Source organism: Lytechinus variegatus, chromosome 4 (genome assembly GCF_018143015.1).
Source record: "Lytechinus variegatus isolate NC3 chromosome 4, Lvar_3.0, whole genome shotgun sequence".
Taxonomy (NCBI): Eukaryota; Metazoa; Echinodermata; class Echinoidea; order Temnopleuroida; family Toxopneustidae; genus Lytechinus; species Lytechinus variegatus.
The window spans coordinates 38,613,120-38,635,871 of record NC_054743.1 but is presented as its reverse complement, the minus strand read 5'-3'; the positions used below and the strand labels follow the sequence as shown (position 1 = coordinate 38,635,871).

The following is a 22,752-nucleotide window of genomic DNA, read 5'->3' as shown; positions in this document are numbered from 1 at the left end:
AATCGTATTGAACCTGTATAACGACGAATCGACAGTCAATTAAAAAGCATTTTCAAAATATTTCAAATTTCATATGATACTAAATGCAATAGAAATTCTTCTCAGGCGGTCAAGGAAATACATATAGGCCTATACTTTTTAAAACTGCCTTTACTACATGTTTATCACTTATTATATCTGTTGATAAGCTGTACTTTTTTTTAGATTAACTAATAATGTGTATGCTGCTTTAATATTTTTATTTTCAAATTACTTGTATTATTTATATTTGATTTGTTACACAAAATCATGAAAACCCAATAAAAACTATTAAAAAAAAAGAAAGAAAGAAAGAAAGAAAGAAAGGGAAATGGGAATGGAAAAAAAATTATCATATGTAAATGAAACAAATATTCTTTATTGAAAATAATATATCAATTGAATTGATATGCGATACTATCACCAAGATCGTATCTGGCCAGGGTTTCTGGGTTTGAAATGATGGAAGCCATTACCCGGACACTCACCAGCCCCCATCCCTCCCCCCAAAAAAAAAAACCGGGCTTACAAATTATGTAACTCTTTTGCACCCCACCTGCCCAGGGCTGCCCATGCACCTAGTATAATGCCCAACTAGCACCTGACCCCATCGGTTATTCCCCCCGGCCCCCCCGCCGGCGGCCCTGATCTGTACGTACCGGTACGTTAATCGATAAATTGCGCATTCAAAATTTAACGGTTATTGCAATTTGGCTAATCAAGACATTCCTTGCCTACTCTGGGGAGGTGCCGTACAGAGGGTAAGTCATTTATGTTAACCTACATTTTTGTATTTCTTTGATGTTACAGTTTGAAAGCAGTTTTGAAAATGATGATCAAATATAATTTTCTATATGTCTGACCCCCATAATAATCATGAGAATGATCCATTTATTTTTCGGGCGTTGCGCAGGAAATCAGGGCCAGTCCCGCATATCCGAATTCGTGTGAGCTATTATTTTTTCATCAGTCATGTTGCGGTATGTCTCCTTGCAAGTTGTCTTAAACACCAAAAGCTTCAGTCTTTGTATTTGGTTGTTCTACTGAACTGCGTTGGCTCCACTCACTAATATGTAGTAAAATGTCAGAAATTGTTAAATAAATCCCAGAAACGAGCGACAGTTGGGCCTATTTACTTTTTTGACCAAAATTACCAATTTCCATGTATACACAGTTGCAATTTACTTTTCATTAGTAACTTGGAAATAATTTTTGTACTCACCAGAGTGCTCAAAAACTTGAATTTTGGGCATATTTTTTATACGCCCTCTATTGGTGGAAAGTAATATGGCAAGAAAATTTTCATTTTTTGATCTCTATTTTTAATTAAGAAAAAAATGATTTAATGAATCATATTTAAATAAGAGCCAAGTTGTATGAATAATAGGTGTAATGGAAACTGTCAGTGTAAAAAAATTAAGCATTTGCCCAAAAGAAAAAGAGAAAATAACTTAAATAAGCCAAACATTGCCACCCTTATTTTGCCACACATGGAGATATAACTGAGAACAAGGTTAGGCCTATATTATAACCTTGTTCATTGAATGAGTGCTTGTTCACTGCTACCACCCTGCCTGTGGGGGAATCTAGAGGTAGGACTATGGTATGCCAATGTTGTACAGAGCACAAACTTTAAAAAATCATTAAAATATCACTTTTGTGACCAAAATTACCGTAAGGGCACTAGTATTCAACCTGTTTGGAGAGTTTCCTCAAATATATAGAAACATACAATTTACCTGAATTTCAGACCCGTCTTATTTCTAAGAGCAAATGCTGGTTATTCTTTTTCCGTTATTTTTTTTTTCAACCAGTCGACTGTGTGCGCGGGCGATCGAATTATACGGCGACGGTTTTTTGCACTAGTATTCAACCCGTCTGCACTAGTATTCAACCTAGCGATGAAAGATGGTCCTGTTTCTCAATCTGCCCTTGTCCCATCCGACTATGGACTAGACCATTTGAGATGAGACCAAACAGGGAATTAATCAAAGCCAGAGACTTACATAGATCTAGATCTAATTTACCAATATAAACCCTTTTGAGATTTGCTATCTATCCTCACTAGGTTGAATACTAGTGCAATTCAGTGTAAAAGGCCATTGGCGCATAATTCGATCCTACGCGCATACAGTCGACAGATTGATAAAGAAAATACCGACAACAGATTACCCTGGAAATAACAAAGGTATGAAATTAAGATAGTTTCCATATTTCTAAATATTTTTGGAAATATGTCAAAATCTTTGAATTATGCCGGGTTGAATACTAGTGCCCTTACGGTACTAATTTCCATACAGTTGCAATTTATTTTTCACTAGTAATTGGGAATAATTTTTTCATTCGCCAGAGGCAGAGCGCTCAAAAACTTGAATTTTGGGCATATATTTGTGTACGCCCTCTATTGGTGGAAAGTAATATGGCAAGAAAATTTTCATTTTTTGATCTCTATTTTTAATTAAGAAAAAAAGGATTTAAAGAATCAAATTTAAATAAAAGCCAAGTTGTGTGAATAATATAGGTAATGGAAAATGTCAGTGTAAAAAAAATCAAGCATTTGCCCCAAAGAAAAAGAGAAAATAAGCCAAACATTGCCACCCTTATTTTGCCACACATGGAGATTTAACTGAGAACAAGGTTATATTATAACCTTGTTCATTGAATGAGTGCTGCCTGTGGGGAATACAGCCAACATATACAGGTAGGACTATGGTAGGCTATGCCAATGTTGTACAGAGCACACACACAAAAATCATTAAAATATCACTTTTGTGACCAAAATTACTAATTTCCATGCAGTTGCAATTTATTTTCCATTAGTAACTTGTGAGTGAATAATTTTTGTATTCACCAGAGCGCTCAAAAACTAGAATTTGGGGCATATTTTTTGGTATGCCCTCTATTGGTGGAAAGTAATATGGCAAGAAAATTTTCATTTTTTTATCTCTATTTTTAATTTAGAAAAAAATAATTTAAAGAATCAAATTTAAATAAGAGTCAAGTTGTAATGAATAATAGGTGTAATGGAGACTGTCAGTGTAAAAAAATAAAGCATTTGCCCCAAAGAAAAATAGAAAATAAGCCAAACATTGCCACCCTCATTTTGCCACACATGGAGATATAAGTGAGAACAAGGTTATATCATAACCTTGTTCATTGAATGAGTGGGCCTATTCCTGTTTGATGACGTGATGTCTGAGTCATGTCGATGAAGTCAGCACTGACCGAGTTTGACTTTGAAGTTTGAGTTTGGGGTTGACTCGCATAATCTAATGTTACTACCCAAATATACAGGAAATTGGGATCAATTTTTTTATTAAGCATGCTCATGTAAATTTGAAAAGTAAAAAAAAAGGCTTTCACTAAAGTAGATTCCAAATTCCAATTCTAGTTATAAAGGAGTTCCACTCAAAACTGGTCCATAACTCCAATTGATCAATCCTGATTTGAAGAGCAAATAGAAAAAAAAGAGAGAGTTTCAGGACAAAGGTAGTTTTTTTGTTACATTTTTTCATTTTCACATACCTGGGGGTGCTGCCTAGTATGGATAATGTACACACAGCTTCACTTGTTTTGATTGTCGCAGCATGCCAGCCATTGGAATTTAAAGTGATATAAAAAGGTAGAGTTTAGAGTTATGGGAAAATACATGCCTTATTATAACAATTTCTTTAGGTAATATTTGATCCAGAGTTTACATCCACCTGGGACAACGGTTCTATAATAACTGATCCCATACCAGCTTCACCATGAGCATCGATGAAATCTGTGAGAACACCAAGATGGGGAGGGAATATGCCCTGCTGGGAAACTACGAGACATCTCTTGTCTACTACCAAGGAGTCTTGAACCAGATCCACAAGCTCCTGACGTCAGTCCATGATCCGCAACGCAAGCATCAATGGCAAACAGTAAGAAAACACAAGTGTAGAGTGATTTTTCCGTTTCAACAAAATGGTCTTTTCCGTTTCTGAAAATCTGTAATTCCCTTTTTTACTTGATCTAAAAATGGAAAGTCCGTTTTGTCACTGAAAATGTACACAGCAAAAACCAGAATTCCGTTTTGCAAAGGTGAACTCCATGAAGAGTGTAATTAAAGCAAATATAATGTTTGTTATATTTACCGGTAAATGGAAAATCATTGTCCCTGCAAGTGTTCTGATATCGGGCCTGTTTCATATTAAAGAGTCAGGTTACTTTGCTATTGTGTTGACTACTATGGGAACAGGGCTCAACAACCAATGATGATCAAGGTTTCAAGTTTTCCATGAAATTTACAATAATGGCAAATTTACAATTGTTTTTGTAACTCTTCATGAAAAAAGCCTATGATGTGTCTTTCCTAGAATTATGAGAAACTTTTGTGCAGAATCAATTTCTGTCCTTTTTTTTAACCAGTGCTGTTTCTATTTCACATCACTTTCTGTTGGCAAATACATGTTATTACTGGTTTTGTTTTCTAAAATATTGGGTTTCTTTTGGCTATAGTACTTTGATCATTAAAAAAAAATCACTTCTATCATGATATATATGTAGATTGAGAGGTCTATTAAAAAAAGATATAAAAGATATAAGTATCGGTATTTAATCATTTTGGCATTGCAATATACATGTACAACTGCGTTTTATTTCTACTATTTTTTTTCCCATAAATACACTTTGATACACTGTATCATATCTTATAAGGAAATTTTAGCGTGTTTAAAAAGTGTACAAGTGAAGTACTTGTACTACGAATGATCGACAAATGTATTTAAAGCATGAGCTACCACTAGTCTGGGGTTAGCGAGTTTCGTGTGTGAAAAGCAAGCATTCCTTATCTGGGGTTAGCAGTAAAAATTTGGCATGTGTGAAAAGGCATAAAAAATAGTATGGGGTTAAGGATAGTACGGGGTTAGCGATAGTCCGGGGCTAAGAAAATCCTGTGTAAAAAGGGTATTTGACTACCATTCTTTGATTTACTCTTTCTCTCTCATACACACAAGCACTTTATCTCACTTTCCCCCTTTCTCCCCTAATCTCAGATAAAACAGGAACTTACCCAAGAATATGAGCATGTGAAGGACATCACAAAGACCCTGAGCGGCTTCAAGTCCGAGCCTGCCCCGGAGCCGGCTCCCAACCATAGACCCGCCCCTTTCAGTCACCATCAGCATGCCAAGCCTGCAGAGCCAGCCAGAGATCCAGACGTGTGGCCTCCCCCGACCCCTGTGGACCATGGTCATAGGTCAGTATCCAGGAGGCCCATTGCAGGAAGAGTTGAAAAAAAAGCAACTTGAAAATTCGAGCGCAAGTCCTGTGATACTTGCATTTTATTGGTGGAAAATCAAGTTGTGTTTGATTTGTTAAATTGTGTTTGATTGTAACTATCTCTGCAAAGAGCCCCAGTATGCCATTTTCTAAATGCTATCCGATTTCCACTGCCATTTGTGTCATTTAACACTGTATAATAATAATAATAATATGTCAACATTATCAGTAGAAGGGTTTTTGTTGATGATTGGATGTTATTTTTTCCAAGGAATAATACGGATGACGTAATATGTCAAAGTTGAAAAATTCATAAACAGCCCTAAATGAGCATGTATTGCATTAGAGAAGCTTCCTTCTTGAGATTCGTGTATATTTAGCCTTTATACAGTATTGATTTTTGGTTGTATATTTTGGTCATTTTATAGAGTTTGTTATCAGTGCCAGAAGCTATCAATTTATGACAAATATGCTCTTTATTAATGAATTACAGAATCAGAGTATAATTCCATCCTGTAACTGCAAGGTGCAATTACTTACTTACTTCCGGGATACTGCCCAACTCCCCTAAAAGGGGTCAAACGGGCAGGGTTAGGGTGCGCTGATGGTCGTTACGCGGAGGTGAGAGGCGATGCTTAGTATTAATTTTGGTTTAGGTACTTCTGGATTGTTACTTTGAATTTGTCTTTGTCGAGAATTGATTTGATTGAGTTTGGCAAGTTGTTCCAGTCAACAACAGAACGTGGTATAAAAGAAAACTTATAGCAGTTTTTGTTAGTTGCAATCGGAATAAAGCTATTTGTGGTTGAGGTATTACGCAGGTTCCTTTGGGCCGGGCGCAGGGTGGATCGCAGCGGCACGGCGAGCTGGCCCGACAATGCCTGCTGGAAGATTGACATTCGGTTTGCTTTCCGTCTCTGTTGGAGAGACTCTATTTTGAGTGTCTTCTTCATATCAGTTACACTATATGTTTACTTACATACCTATCCCGCTTATTATATACTTTTTTCCATTCCTTTTTTCCTTCTCTGTCTAATTCTTTTTTTTTCTTTTTGATTATGAAGCTTTGTGAAATGTGACCTGACCATGGTGGCATGCATTATTATGGACAGTCATCACAAGTTGGCAAATGATAATAGAGCACAAATTTTTGTTGACATCCCACAGGCCTTCCCCTCCATACCAGCGGGCTGCACGCAAGGACCCGCCCCGTCGCAACGAGCCCAGCAAGCCAGCCAATCGGAATTCTGGACATGACCGTGGAGGTCGTGGCCCCTCAGATCGCCGTGGTGATGGTCGTTCCGCTGGTGGACGAGGCGGCGCTAGGGGAAGTGATAAAGACAAGGGAAGAGGTGGAAAATCAGATAAGGTACAAACTCCTATTTACTTCCCTTGCCAGTGGGTGTATTCATCCTACATGTAATTTGAGCCAAATATGATAAACACAAGCATGATACAAAACAGCATATTTATATTATTTCTGTGCAAGAGTGTATGCCAACATTGGTTCTTGCAAGTCTTCTAATGACTTCTTTTTACTGTTTGCGAACTATTCACTCCAACCTTGTAAACACAGGCCAACTTCAGTGCAGACAGTGATGTAACTTTTCCGGAAATTGCCGGATTTCCGGTATTTTCATGAAATCTCAACTTTTCCGGTTTTCCCTCCCTCGAAAGTTGCCGGAATACCCGGCCCCTTCGAAATTTCACGATCGGCACGTTCTAAAAAAAGACGATCGATCGCCAATGTGTTTTGGACATGTGCTTTGCTTGCCACGTGAATCGCGACATCTCGGCTACTGAGAAATTCGCTCTGATTACGTTACAGTCAGTATACAGTGTATACTGACCGTAATTACAGTATTCAATGCACAGAACGCTCGCTGTCTGAAATTCTGATGGTCGAGCTGTCGCGAGTTGGCTTGAATGCGGAAGTGAACCCTGGATCGCAATTTCCACACACAAACACATGCACATGTGCCGCACATATTTTGTTTGCCAACCTCTCGTTCGGACTGTGATTTAACTCGGAATTAACAGCTTAAACATTGCTTGGATAATTTTGTTATTGAAGTGATCGGATCAGCATTACATTTTTTTACGGTGCTTAATATTTTTTGTGCAAGAATTCGCGAATTTGTTTGAATTGTAACTTGCAATTTGACAGTACTTTTAAATTCGTTCTCGCTTGAAAATGGATGGTACCGTACATCGTGTAAATCAAGCTTGTCATCTGCAAGAAAGAGTCTATAGAAACCTACACAAAAGGTAATTTTTTTTACAATTTAAACCCTGAAACGGCCTCTCCTGTGGCCCCAAATGTGCAATAATGCTCTGGCTTCAGAGCTCATTTTTTGTATAAATAAATTAATAAATAAATTGATTAATAAATAAATAAATCAATGAATAAATAAATAGATACATAAACGAATAAATAAATAGATACATAAACGAATAAGTAAATAAATTAAAAGATAAGTAAATAAATAGATAAATAAATAAATAATGAATGAATGAATGAATAAATAAATAAATAAATAAATAAATGAATGAAAATTAGGCATCTTGTCAAATCACTTGAATGCAACATTACTGGTTAGACTCAAACCTTTGCCAAACGATTAGGAGTCAAATGCAGACTCCATTCCTTTTCTATTTCATGTTCTAGATATCTGTGTCCCATCTCATCCCTCACCTTCTCTCTCACTTTCCCATCTCCTTTACTCTCATATAGGACAAGAAAGCCCCGTCAGGTGAAGAGGGCGATGAGAAGAAGTTTGATCCTGCTGGTTACGACAAAGATCTGGTGGAAAATCTTGAAAGAGATATCGTACAGAGAAACCCAAATGTACACTGGTAAGATACTGAAATGATTTTTCTTTATTTTTCATTTCTAGTATGTTATAGAAATAAAACTCATTTAAGGGCAAATTCTTGGAGTGGAAATGAGTAAAAGTGAAAAGTTTTTTTGGTTATGATGAAACTTCTTCAATTGTTCATGTTGAAAACATTAACTTGTAAACAGAGGGTCGTGTGTTCGAATCCCACCGCGGTCTAGCGTCCTTTGGCAAGGCATTAATCCACGCTTTGCCACTCTCGACCCAGGTGCTAAATGGGTACCCAGTAGGATGCGAAAGATGTTGTATGTTTGAATTTGCCAGCGCCGTAATGAGGCTGCGATGAATGCAAGGAATGCTCCCCAGGGAGTGGAAATCGTGCACTTTTCGTGCGGGATTAAAATGAATCCAATGACCGGGGTAATAATATGCTGTAAAGTGCTTTGAGCCATTCTGGTTACCGTATGTAAAATCTGGCTATTATCATTATTATTATTGATAATGTTAATTTCAGGAATGACATTGCTGGTTTGACTGAAGCCAAACGTCTTCTAGAAGAAGCCGTGGTGCTTCCCCTCTGGATGCCGGATTATTTCAAGGGAATCAGAAGACCCTGGAAGGTACCTTTTAGAGCAAATTTCATTTGTTAACTCTTGCATGAACCTTGGCAGAGAAAATGAAGTTCTAGAAAAGAATAGCATCTTTGTTATCGTACATCTGTGGACATTCAAACCCTGTAATGTTTTGTAACGATGGTTTGATAATTCAACCCAAATGCAAGTCAAGGCAGGGAGGCATTTATAATGGATAGATTCACCACAATATCTGCATATTGCACTTTGATTTTTTTTGAGGGGGGGGGGGGGAGGTGAGAATATAAATAATTTTGTTTAAATAGGTATATGCATATTGTAAGTTTTGTCAACTTCAAGCATTCTGTGCTCTTAAAAAAAATAGTAGCAAACATTTTGGAGAATGTTTGTTTGTAATTTTGTAATGTGACATACTCCAAACTGAAAGGCTATCAACAGCTGACTACCTTAGTCAAGGGAAAAAGGGAGAAAGTCTTATTCTTAGCTATTGTGTGCCTGGCAAAATGTGCATGAAACTCAAGTAGCCTCTCACCATTTGTATGTTTTTTATGAATACAGGGTGTATTGATGGTAGGCCCGCCAGGCACAGGAAAAACAATGTTAGCCAAAGCCGTGGCCACAGAATGCGGTACCACCTTTTTCAACATCTCCTCTTCCACATTAAATTCCAAGTGGCGCGGCGAGTCGGAGAAACTAGTTCGCCTCCTCTTTGAAATGGTACGTTCCTAGTTTAGACCTTGTGTAGTAATGTAAGCGGGTTTGACCATTTTCTGTTGTAGGGGGTTCTGATGGTGGGGCCGCCAGGGACGGGTAAAACCATGCTTGCCAAGGCCGTAGCCACGGAATGCGGGACAACGTTCTTCAACGTGAGCTCGGCGTCGCTGACTTCGAAGTACCACGGAGAGTCAGAAAAGCTTGTGCGGCTCTTGTTTGAGATGGTAAGGGTTTGCGGTGACCATGTCTGGTTTGGATCAGGGTTACTTGATTTGGATCTTTACCTTTCTGTGTCTGCCAGCATCAGATCAGTTCTTGTACAGAGTTTCCTGTTGCTTTTTTACATAAAGCTTTTTATCAGTCATCAGTGTAAGCTACAGTTATTGAAATCCTGCAATTTGATTGGCCAAGACAAATTTACATAGCAATTGTTATTGATAAGAGCTCCATCTGTCAATGCTATTTTCATTGTATTGTACTTGCCAAATGTAATACCTCAGAAAATAGGAACAAATTCTTATTTTTAAAAGAATATTATTGAAATATTGAAATTACACAGAACAGATTTTTCCGTGTGCGACAAATAACTAGGTTAACAAAATACTTTCTATCCATTTCTTCAAAGTTGAATATCGACACCAACAGTTGACATTAAAAGTATTTCTTTTCTTTGACTTTGGTCCTTACTTCAAGAATATCTTGAATACAGGAAATTTTATATCGTTTTTCTGTGTGTTCCACAGGCACGATTCTACGCACCAAGCACTATCTTCATTGATGAGATTGATTCTATCTGCAGCAAGCGTGGAACCGGGTCTGAACACGAGGCTAGCAGGAGGGTCAAATCTGAATTGCTCATTCAAATGGATGGTAAGTCAACATGACATTGGAGTTACAGCTTGTGTTTTTAAGCAGTGTTATCTATTCCATATGCAGATTAAAGGTTGGGTTTGTACAGATACAAATTTAGCAGGGGATCACTTTGTAATATACAATAGGAAATTTCTAAGTTTTTCCCCTTGTCTGTCAGCTTGCTCGATAGTATCAATTATTTCCACGTTGTAGTGCACTCGACCATGGAGAAGTGAATGGGTACCTTACAGGATTAATTCCTTTGATGCTCTGAGCTTGAAGGCAGCTCGAGCTAAAACTAGGGTGATATAAAGTACACCATTGATTTGGCAACTAGATAATCAGTGCACTTTAAACAGGGTCGGCACGTTTTAAACTGTGTGTTTTAAAACATGTTTTCAGTAACAAAAATATATAGTCTTCTATTACTTCCTCCAAAAAATATATTTAAAACATCAAAAGCTTAAATCAGACTGTAAGTAGTTTAATTGATTTATGGAATATTGCATCATTCATTTGTAAAAAAATGTTAAAAAATGATTTAATACTGTTTTAAACAATAAAAAACGTTTTATTTGTTTTTTTTAATAAAAAATGTTTTTTTTATACAACCCTGCCTTTAAATGTTATGTGTTACTATCATTATAAGCTTTGTTTTGTAATCTCTGTTTGCTATCAAGAACTAGACCCACTGAAAATAGTAGGAGAAAGGTTGTGGTTCTCTTTGCTACCAATATTGTCATTGCAGCTTCAAAGTGATAATATAATTCTGTGATATAGATAATAACCCCTGACCTCTGACCTTTATCCTTCAGGTGTGTCTGGTCCGAGCGCTGGTGAGGAGAGTAGTAAGATGGTGATGGTCCTCGCTGCCACCAACTTCCCCTGGGATATCGACGAAGCCCTCAGGAGACGTCTTGAGAAGCGTATCTACATTCCACTGCCAGAGAGTAAGTCAAGGATTCCGGGTGTTGTTTCACAAAAACTTAGGTGTGACCAAGGGGGCTTTGCAAGAAACTCCTAATCATTCACGAGTCAATGTTATGTCACCACATCATTAATTTTAACTTTTCAACTTATGCAGTTCAATGCCTCAACTTATCAATTTTGTTTGAAAATAAAATAGTGAATTCCAGGTCTGCACTTTGAAACAGAAAGTTTGGTTTGATTTGCCGTAGGATTGATCTGTTGCTTGCAGAATGACGATTGAATTCTGAAATTAAAGCAAATTTTCTTTGAGTGCACAAATTGTTTCTTGCAGCACCCTGTTCCCCTTAATGTATACAAGCCAGTGTGCTTGTCATCTTTACATATACTCTCGGTGAGTACCCTACATTTCAGATCCTCTGAGGCTGAACCACAGGTACTCAGGGTGAATTATCCCCCCAAAAATGCACTACAGAGCCCTGGAAAACTAATAAAGGGCCATGGAAATTCCCACAAGGTCTGATATAAACTATAATGCAATGTAGCAAAGTTCGGCTGATGAGCTAAAAAAAGCCTGAAATTAAAAATATATATATTGTTCCCATGGCTAAACTGACCAATCAAATTGAGATATTGGAACAATAGAGTATTGTTGCCACATACACTAATAAGAATGTAAAATTTAGTGTAAGCATTTGAAAAATTAAATCAGATAATATACAAACCTCATTTTTGATCCATAGTTGATGGTCGAGAGCAGCTTCTTCGTATCAACCTGAAGGAAGTGCCTCTTGCTGATGATGTTGATCTCAAGACCATTGCTGAGAAGATGGATGGCTACTCTGGAGCTGATATCACCAATGTTTGCAGGTAAAGATGCTATTCTTTTAAAAGTTCTGCTCTGAAATTCGTTTTTATTGTATAATTTTCTCAGCTGCTTTGGTAAACAGCATGTATAAAGTTAAGTCGAACTTTTGTTAATTCTAAAGAATTTTACAGATTTGTCCTGTAAGAACTTACAATCTTTCAGAGGAGGTGTTGTGGATGAGTTTTCTTATGACTACAAGGTTGCAGGGAGTAATTCTTATGACAGTCATAATGTCATTTGTAAACCAGCCCAGGGGACCATTTCATAAAGCTGTTCGTAAGTTGAGAATGACTTTAAGAATGACTGGTGATCTTTTCTTACGCACTAAACCATCGCCAATGAACATATGGTATATTCCATTTACCACAAGAAATGATCACCAGTCGTTCTTAAAGTCGCTCTTAACTTACGAACAGCTTTATGAAACACCCACCAGGTCTTAAATTCAGTAGTAAGCCACTTCCATCTTGGGTACACTTCTGTGCTATAGCACAAAGAAGGGGGAATTGAAAATGGGGCACAAAAATGTAAAAGACCAATGAGATAGGAAGCTTCTAAGCCAGTCAAATTCAAAGGATTTTGTCTGATCAGACTTCTCAATTGACACATGTTAATAAAGCATTTTCCTGTAGACGCTGATAGTGAGATACCCAAGTAGGTGTTGAATTATCAAAGAAACACCATTTCCACACAAAAGAGTTTACAGTTTATCACTTCACCAACCACCTGTACCTTGTTTTACCCCCCCACCTCTACCACAGGGATGCCTCCATGATGGCGATGCGTCGTCGCATCCAGGGACTGCGGCCGGAGGAGATCCGCAACATCCCCAAGGAGGAACTGAACCAACCCAGCACCCCTGATGACTTCATGCTGGCCCTGCAGAAGGTCTCCAAGTCTGTCGGCAAGGAGGACCTGGAGAAGTACAAGAAGTGGATGGAGGAGTTTGGCTCCGTCTAGTGAGGGCGGGCTTGGCTCCGGGTAGATTAGGGATTAGAGGGGGCGTGGGAATGGACTGCCGTCAATTCAATTCACTGTAGAATATTGAACCTAAGGCTTTGTGTGAATAGAAATTCTGTTATGTCTTTAATTCTCTTTCAGCAGCATATCGGGCCCTGTTACATGAAGCTTAGTGATTAATCACAGTGCTGATTTCTCTGATTGATTGCAGTGATTATTGTGAATAATCAATCGTGAAAGTCAGCTACCAAGCAAATTCTGAGCTTTATGTTACAAGACACTGGGCCCAGTCGCAAAAGGAGTTGCATGTAAATGCAAGATCGATCGCTAATATGCACAATTGATTGATTGGTTGAAAATCAAGTTGTGTTTGAAATTTTGAGTTGCAATTGATCATAATTCTTCGTGCAACAGAGATCTAACAGCATTTCTTAACTTATAGATTGGTTGTATCAGTGGCTGTTACTGCCTTTGATAGGTGGGGGTCGGTTGATGGAAAGATTTGGATCCAGATACGACAGGGAGAGAGAGTTACTAACAGAAAAATTGATTGAGAATGGGATAAAGGGGAGCTGATCGCTCCATTTGCTATGGAAGACGTAATGACCCGTTAATTCTTGGTAAATTCATAATCGGAAATGATTAAATTTGTACCATTACAATGACTTCAAAACATTGAAATTCCCTTCGAATTGTTATATTTCTCCAACCATCAAACTCATTTAATCTTTCTCTCTTGCGATCTACCTGCGTAGAGATATGTATGAATGTGGTATAGAACTATTATATCTCAATGTATAGATATATTAATTAGGAATAGTGAATATCTAATTATAAGCCATGAGTGTAATTTTCCCCAAATCAAAATTGGCAAGAGGTTATATTATTTAAAGGATGACCAATATTTAAACATGTACTTGCAGGTTATGATGATTTGGAACTTAAAGCCAGTAATATGAAGAGCATTCTGTTATTGACTTGATTTTATATTCCGTCCATGTTTGAATGATTTAGTTTGCAGTTTACGACTTAGTTTGCAGTTTACGAGAAAAGGACAGAAATGTATGAGCGTGTGGTTGCTTTCATTGGAATTGATGGTAAATTTATGAAAGTAACATTAGATTGGTAGATTTATTTAATTGATGTGTGTGATACTACTTTAGATGCTAGCCATTATGTATAAATGAGTTGTATTTCAGTTGCTCTTAACTTGGAAAGAGGGCAAACATTGAAAGTTACTTGGTCTTGTGCAAGAATACAAATAAAGACTTTTGCACCGTGGTTTACTAAATTCAACAAAAATTGATGTGTATAGGTTGTGTGATACAATGAATTTCAACATTCTTTTCCTTATCTTTTTACTAATCGATTCAAAATTTGATTTCTTATTTATCGCACTGTGTGGTTGTTTATAAAGATATTTGTAAGTTACAAACAACTCTGCATGACTGGTGATGCCTTCTTGTGCTATGAATAAAAGAATGAGACACTGATTACAGCACTGAGAAGGTACCACCAGTCGTTTTTAAAGTGATTCGTTAATTACGAATAGCTTTTTGGAACACCCCACTGAGCCCTTTGCAGAAAGAAGTGCAATCAAGCGCAATGTTATTTTCAACAAATGTGAACGGCCCATGTAGGATATGCTCTGCTCTTGATTTGTTTGTTTTATAACACAACTCTTTTGCAACGGGTCCGAGGTCAAATGACACATTAACATGGTACATATATATGGTGTGTATGAAGTATAAGCCTTTTCCCTGCAAAAAACTACAACAAAAACTTAGCGATTGATTGTATGGCTGATTTGTAAGATTGATTGCAATAAGGTCAGTTGTAAGAATCAACTTCGCAACCGTTTCAGCTTCGTGTTCTGGGGGCCTGGCATTCATATTTCACAAGATGAAATTATGTTATTGTAAAATCATTAATTGAGTCTTCTCATGACTCGTCTTCAATGTGAGGTTTAAAGAGATATTTATCTGAATTAACGAAATAAATACCAAAATTGACCACGTTTTTCATCTAAGTATAAACCTAAGTAATTACACGTACTTATTTTTTCTGATTTAACTCATTGAATACTGACCATAGATGTATGTTTATGACAAATGTCCTTGAAGTTTCTGACCATCTCATATTTAGTGTACTGGAGAATCTCAGTTCTTGATGATGGTCATACATTGTGTAAGCACTCTACATACATTTAGATTTATACTGTTACACTATTCTCATTTTATTTTCCTCTTTTCACTTTAATTTGATATGATTTATTCTGCAAGTCATATAAACCATAGGGGAAATTTGGATATCTGGGTCCTGTGACATCATGTTCAGCAATTGATTCTACTATTCATCTTAGTGACTGATTGTACATTGTAGTCAATGTAATCAGTCATCAAAATTTGTGATATGATCAATTGCTAAGCTTTGTGTGACCTGCCCCCCTGATATCACTCTTTGTCTATATTTGTCAATCCTCTACAGCTGTATTTGTCTGTTGAAGTATTGTATACAGTGGACACTTAGTTTTAGCTACAAATGTCAATGAATATATGAGATATTGTATGTTCATTTCAATGTCATTTCTGTAGACATACATGCTTATAGCTCTATGTAAATATTCTTGAATATATGAATTAAAAAATTACTAGCCATGATAAGCAAAATTGTGTGAGGTGTTGTGTAATTTATGATATTGCTCCTGAAACAAACTGAGGCTGCTTGTCAGAAGTCTGTGCCAAGTCTTTAAACAGGAATCCTGCTAAAAGTAGGCATTGCTTTGTTTCCTCACAGCTTTCCTGCAGTCTGCATTGTTTGGTCTAAGGTGACTATGATGATTTGTGACGAGATAGAATGCAGGATTCGTGCAGGGAAAGATGTGACTCTGGCTTGTGAGAAGGTGCATAATTGTACAACAGATTTCACAGATGAAAAATTTATGAGAAGCAGCAGTACACACCCCTTTAAACAAACTCAAACCAGGGCATGATTTCATAAAACTAGTTATGAGAACAAAAGTCATAAGCTACTGAAATTGTTCTATCTGATTGGCCGATTGTAAACTTGTTATAGAAATTGTGCAGTTATTATGACAAGCCTTCATGAAGCAGGACCCTGAAGTTTTCAGCACCGACTAAATTTGACAGATCTGTAAATTTTCAGATCTGACAAATTGAGAGAAATCCTGTTTGGTGGCTGAGACGTGTCTCTCTTTCCATCATAATGGTAATTGTCAAAGAATTACAACTTTTTGGTGTTGCCAATGAAACCCTAACTCTAAATAATATATAGATTACTAAAGGAGACCATTAACTTATGCCAATTGTGTCTCCTAAAGTTAGCACTTCCTTTCCGATGCTCGTAACATAACAAGCTACAGAAAGAGTTACAACATTCGAGGTGGGTGTTTCATTAAGCTGTTCGTAAGTTAAGAGCGACTTTAAGAATGACTGGTGAACCTTTCTTGCATGCTAAATAACCACCAATGAACATTTAATGGTTAATATAATTTTCCACAAGAAAGGATCACTAGTTGTTCTTAAAGTCACTCTTAACTCATGAATAGCCTTATGAAACGGCCCCAAAGTATTTCACTGTTATGAGAGACTGGTGAACCTTTCTTAGGCGCTAAATCGACATCAATGAAAGGATCACCAGTCGATTGTAAAGTTTCTTTATGAGACCACCACCAGGTAGCAAAACTGCGTGTTTCTTCAGAGAATCGTTAATGGTATTATTCGCTCTCTAGTAACAGGTTGGTTTAAGGGCGATACGGTTTTTCGATTATGGAAAAGATGAACCGTTTTTCAACGATTCTCTGTGGAAACATGCCGAAAGAGTTGCGATCATCCAAACCTAAAAAGGCAATTTGATTTTCATCTGAATACAACTATTTTGGCAACGGGCAGCAGACATTAACACTTTACACAGAAATAATTTGACATCAAAAGAAACAAAGTTTTGTAACACACGTTTATAAACTATGTCTAATACATTTCTTCACAATTTTGACCTTAATATCCACATAAATAATATATACATTTCTTCAATAGCTTGAGACAAAAATATACAAATTTGTAAAGGTATTCTTTGGTAAAGATTAATAGATTCTTCAATGCAAGACAAGGCTGGAATAACTTCCCATTTTGAATTTGTTACAGTACAAAGATAAACATGACAAACTTTACATCCGTATTACAACAATGTATATAATAGAAAGCACAGCCATGTGGTGGAGGGGGCGGGGGGTTGAGGCGTCCCTGGCGCCAATTTCCGGAATCGGAGGGCACACAGACAAAAGTAGGGAGGAGGAAAAAAAGGTAAGAAAAAATAATAATTTGAACAAGGAAGCTATCGGCCTCTGTAGCTGGAAAAGGGCACAAATTTAGCACAAGCTATAGATGCGCCACTGAGCGAAAAAATAAATCAGAACTTTGTATTTCCCAACGAGGGAGAAATATACCAACACTGAATACTGTACGTGGGTCTGGTCCCCAATACCTGAGTTTGTCTATTCAATAAAACAGTAAGAAAACAAAGAACAATGACATCTTTATTAACCAAAACTATATATATATATTTGGTCTCTATTTTTGGCATGCAGTACACAGCAAAAGTTCACAATGACACACATCAACATGCAATCAATGGTTTTAAAATATCTCAAATTTACTCATCACCTGTATATCTTAACAACATGATAGTCTATCAAGTGATATTCTATCCCATTCCAACTCTGCCTTCTCAGATATACCGTACTTGAATGTTATGTTATTTTGGCCATATGTATCACTCTTATTTTTAAGAAAAGGTTATGTAATTTTTGTTGATCCTGCAGTAATATGAAATTCTAGTACAGGGATTAAATGCTCTTGCAATATTCCAGGACAAATGAAATATGCACAACTAGAGTGTCGCTGAGGCTAGCACATAATACGCCCGTCTTTAACGCTGGAAAAGTGGAAGGTAGCAACTTCACCTTTAACCTTAAAATCAATAGGTTTCCTGGGATCCATGCTAGTATCATACACACCAAATTATATAAGCCTAGGTTTAAGTTAAACTGAAGTTATCGCATTTACTGGGACTGCAGAAGGGCAAGATGAAAACATGTCACTACGACCTTGACCTTTGACCTTTTGACTCAAATTCGATAAGCTTCCTGGGATCTATGGTAGTATCATAGACACCAAATTATATGAGCCTAGAGTAAGTTAAACTGAAGTTATCGTGTTGACAAGGAACAGTTAACGGACGGACACCGAGCGTGATACCACAATACATCCTGTATAGAAACTGTCGTAGTCAATGGTCAAAATAAGGACCCTGTTTCATAAAACTATCATCAATGGCAAGTTCTGATCTCATCTACAGTTAAAAGCTACTCTAATGGTGCAGTCTGATTGGTCATGAAGAAATCTATTGAGTAATATCAATCAATATGTTATTGTTGACATGAAGAATGAAATCCCAGAGTATTTTATCATTTCATTGTGTGATTTCAAGTATGGTGTTAGTGTTGGTGTTTAGTGTCAGAGAACTAACAGGTTTTAAGATAACAATAATCACACTGATGAGTTAAACACCAAGCATCAATCGCAACACCAATCTCGTTTCAAGCTCTTAGATATTGTGACCAGAGTTTATCTCACGCAAACTCAAAACCAGCTTCAAAACTTACCTAGATATATCATCCATTTTGTGACAAAGTAATAAACAATTTAAAATCAGCAATTTATCATACACCATCTTTCTAATCAACAATTCTGTGGCACAAAAAAAGTAAACAAATGTTTCATGCATTGAACATTTTATACACAATGAAAACCACAATATCAATTTCGTATTAATATTCAGCCTCAAAAAGATTGCCAATCGCATATATTACACAAATACATTTAAATTTTACACCTACAACCCCAATAAATAATGCAAAATGTGAACATTGATACTTTTGAGGAATGATACATACAGTATCACACACATTTTATCTTGGTGTTTCATAAATGCCTTTGTGTGAACTGAGAGGTAGCCTAAGAATGCCATTATAGTTATAGCAGAATTACTGTATTGCTCAGTTGATTATTCATACTTCTTCACCAAGATACATCCGTCCCATCTTTTATGGAATTTTAAATTTCAAATCTGCAATGCCCTTTTTGACATGAAGAGGGCTAACTTGTACAAATAGATATACATGTACTATTTGCATACATTTTGTTTGAAACAAGCGGAAAATGAATCAGCAAGAGACATAATTCAGCAAAACATCAATGTCATATGATAAGAATAACTACAAAAATATAATTTCGAGCCCAATGAAACAAAGTTTCTTTTTGTAAATGCATGGATTAAACAGCTTTACCATTTGTTTCTCTCCCTTTCTCTCTCTCACTCTTTCTCTCTCTTTCACTCTCTCCCTCTATCTCTTGCATATTCATGTATCTGAAAGACTACTGTCATAAGTTATTTGAATTCAATACTTTTAGAGAACCATCACATTCCAATTTTGTGTTTCTAAAATGAAAGACTGATAGGCACACCTTAGCAAGAAAGACCTGAGGCTGGGGAAAAGGCTGAAATGCACTTCTAATAATTAAAGATGATCATACATGTACATTCAATCAAATTTATATAAACTGACCTCTTATTGTTAGAAAAATCGCATTTCAAACATTGGACTCAGAACTACTTTTCACTGAAATGTTTTAAATAATCACAAAGATGTAAATTGTACTGTTTAAAATCATTCCATGTCATAAAAAATATATGATTTTGATTGTTTTATACATCAAGGCAATAAATCTGAATACTTTGAACCTTAGTACTTTGTATTGAATGTTCATCTTATATTGCATAAAATATTGAATACTGTAGATATAATGCCTCACCTGAAACAAGTAAAGGCCAACTGACAACTAGAGACGGTGATTTTCCGTTACAAAAAATGTTTTTTTCCGTTTCTGAAAATCTACAATTCCGTTTCAACTCGATCTAATGGAAATTCCGTTTTGTCACTGAAAACGTACACAGCAAAAACCTGAATTCCATTTTGCAAAGGTGAATTCCATGGATTTTTACATGAAAAGTGTAAGAACCGAACAGAATTTCTGTTTTATTTACCAGTAAAATGGAAAATCACTGTCCCTAGACAACACAACCATGTACAGATAAAATTTGTCTTTACACTATCGTATTACACCATGAGATAAAAACATAGCTCTTTCCACATTCACATATCACCCCCTTCCAATGCAGTGATATACCAGAATTGATAATAGACCTGCTTGGTATGAGAAGTCATTTGACATAAGGGCAGTAACATAAAGCTTAGCAATCATTGTAGCACACTTTACTTACAATTGAATACATTGACTACAATGTATTCAATTTATGAAAATCAAGCGTACGATTAATCGCTACCCTTTGTGTTACAGGATCCTGGAGTCTATAACTGGCTTTATACTGAGATGAAAGACAATCTACTTGTTTACGAGCATACATCACGCAATTAAACATTTTATAAACAATACTAAAATATTGTATGTTAAAAACTAGCAAAGATATTTTGCTTTCGAGAGAACATTGATGACATACAGACAGCTGGTGTTTACCTGTACTGCAGTGATTGAAGACGATGAGGAAAAGGTGGAAAAAAAAAACATACCAGAGCCATGGTAATCTTGACTCTATCATGCTGGCCTAATTGGTTTTGTAAGCCAACCTGCTTGTCTCAACAGAAAGGAAAAGAAGTGGATATAGACCTGGTGTTATGCATTGATTTCATTGCACCGCCATCTTAGAGGCAGAAGCAATATTGCCACAGTGATCTCCTGCTGGCGCATCTCTGACAACACACATATTCCTATATCCTCTGAAGGAGGGTGCTATGAGATTATGACATCATGTAAATACTGACTATTGACTATCCTGTGAGTTCTCCAAGGCTGTGACTACCATCAGGAATCACCGACAATCCGCAGGAGATGAACCGTCCCATCATCCACACCCACCAAAGTCCTGCTGTTATCCGCAGAGAAGGCATAGGCAGTCACGTCATCGTCTTTCTGCCTGAATTTACCAACCGGTTGGTTATCACCGACCCGTCTCGTGATCAGGATCCCGTCCTTCACGCAGCTCAGGAACGTCCTCTGGGCATTCTCCTTGGCGGTTCTCTTGGTGTTGAGGAACTGCGCCTTCGGGACACTCATTTTGGTGTACATACCCGGCCGTTTCTCGGTGTAGAGGGCGTAACCGGATGAGGAATCCAACACCGAGACCATGACCTCGCCTTGTTTGTGCTCCTCTTCTTCATAACGTTTTGATCGAGCACTCTTGGAGCTACTTCTTCCTGTTGATAGAAATCACCGACAATCGATGAGGTCAAACTTAATTGTCAATGAAACTTGAATTACTTGCGATACTGTAAGGTGCAAGACCTCCTCTCTCTTTTAATCCATTTATCTTTACTCATCTCATTTAAAACTATATGAGATAATGTTAACACACTTATAAATAAAACAGATGACTACCAGGGCTCCGTAACACAAAGATTAGCGATCAATCACTAAATGAACTGATGAATTAATATCAATGTTACACGCGCATTTGGTTTGAAATATTGACCAGGGACCAATCAGTGCGGTTCTTTTATATTTGCAATCCATCGCAAACCTTCGTGTTACGGAGCCCTGGTATATGCAAAGGAAGAACAAAAGACACGGTTCATGGTGAAAAAAGATTTGTTCTGGGGTGTGTTCCCTGGCTGAACTTGTCTGACATTTCATTCGACATTTACCATAATAACAGTGCTTCTCAAACAATGCAAACCAAGGAAAGGTATCAGATATGGCAAGTTTCCTTGGTTTAGATTGCTGATAAAATGCTCCCCAAGTAGTCTGTAAGCATCACTTTTATCATGTCAAATGAACTTTGTGAATTCTGTGAAACCAAATCTTTTGCAGAAGTTCTATTCAATTAAACTCTCTTAGAGACTCTACGATAAAAACAAAAACTCACCACGCTCGTTAAGCCTGTCTCTCCACTTCATGTGCATGAAGACGATGAGTTGATCAGCCAGGTAGCGAATCTTATGAAACCTTGTCATCGTGACCTTCATATCCACCTCCATCATGGGCGTGCCTTTCGATATGTGCCAGATGCGAACAACGGGTGGGTTAGTGAGGTAGGCTTGTGCCTTGGCTTCAGGGATAGGCTTCAGGGAGTTGTCTGATGATGAGGTTCGTATGGCCACGGTGGCCAGGGATCGCTGGTCGTCACTCAACGCTGCTGCAGCAATCTGAAATGATTCGAATACAGCATCATGAGACCAACCGAGGAAACAAAAATACAAACAAACAACTACTGGAGGAATCTTAAGTACAAGACTGTGGAAATCTATTTTACTTTAAAGTTACATATGAACACACCCATCCCCTCCTCTGCCCCCCCCCCTCCTTATAGTTTACTTAGTATAATTTGTTATGGTACCAGAGGCCAGTCTTTGAAAGATCAATGTCCTCTGCTGGCTCTCCCGAATACTTTGTATTGGAATACTTTGTATTGTTTATAATTTTCTTTTATATCCACTGAATGCATTTTACATGTTTTTAAGAAAGTTGGAAATTACCTGAATGAATAAAAAATAAACCACCCCGATGTGATTAAGAAATGTTGATTATGGTGTACCTAAGAATTAGTGTAGGTAGTACTATTATGAAAATGCCAAAAT

At 37.1% G+C, this 22,752-nt stretch overlaps 2 protein-coding genes across 4 annotated transcripts in view; one reads left to right on the top strand and one right to left on the bottom strand.

Annotated features, from left to right (window-relative positions):
- The first annotated feature begins 697 nt into the window (after positions 1 to 697).
- On the top strand, positions 698 to 15,000 carry LOC121414009 (katanin p60 ATPase-containing subunit A1). Of its 3 annotated transcripts, none has more exons than XM_041607044.1 (11): positions 698 to 779; positions 3,694 to 3,929; positions 5,043 to 5,245; positions 6,436 to 6,637; positions 8,003 to 8,124; positions 8,620 to 8,725; positions 9,478 to 9,636; positions 10,156 to 10,282; positions 11,080 to 11,214; positions 11,935 to 12,061; positions 12,821 to 15,000. In XM_041607044.1, the coding sequence occupies exons 2-11, from the start codon at positions 3,768 to 3,770 to the stop codon at positions 13,017 to 13,019; spliced, it is 1,542 nt and encodes a 513-aa protein (XP_041462978.1). In that variant the 5' UTR covers positions 698 to 779; positions 3,694 to 3,767; the 3' UTR covers positions 13,020 to 15,000. The 3 variants fall into 3 exon arrangements, with proteins under 3 accessions (XP_041462978.1, XP_041462979.1, XP_041462981.1); XM_041607045.1 differs by lacking the exon at positions 9,478 to 9,636 and adding an exon at positions 9,257 to 9,415; XM_041607047.1 differs by having other exon boundaries at positions 751 to 779; positions 3,710 to 3,929.
- A 5,397-nt stretch (positions 15,001 to 20,397) lies between these two features.
- The window catches only part of LOC121414008 (NACHT and WD repeat domain-containing protein 2-like), a 28,675-nt gene continuing 26,320 nt past the window's right edge, over positions 20,398 to 22,752 (bottom strand). The window contains exons 27-28 of the mRNA XM_041607043.1: positions 22,041 to 22,320; positions 20,398 to 21,372 (exon numbers count right to left, since the gene is read on the bottom strand). Coding sequence (XP_041462977.1) covers positions 20,981 to 21,372; positions 22,041 to 22,320 — 672 coding nt within the window. The 3' untranslated portion in view covers positions 20,398 to 20,980. The remainder of the gene's footprint in view (positions 21,373 to 22,040; positions 22,321 to 22,752) is intronic.

Coding starts and splice junctions, on each gene's coding strand:
- LOC121414009 (XM_041607044.1), top strand. CDS start 3,768: ATGAGCATCGATGAAATCTGTGAGAACACCAAGATGGGGAGGGAATAT. Junction 8,125..8,619: donor AGAAACCCAAATGTACACTG/GTAAGATACTGA, acceptor TGTTAATTTCAG/GAATGACATTGCTGGTTTGA. Junction 11,215..11,934: donor CTACATTCCACTGCCAGAGA/GTAAGTCAAGGA, acceptor TTTGATCCATAG/TTGATGGTCGAGAGCAGCTT.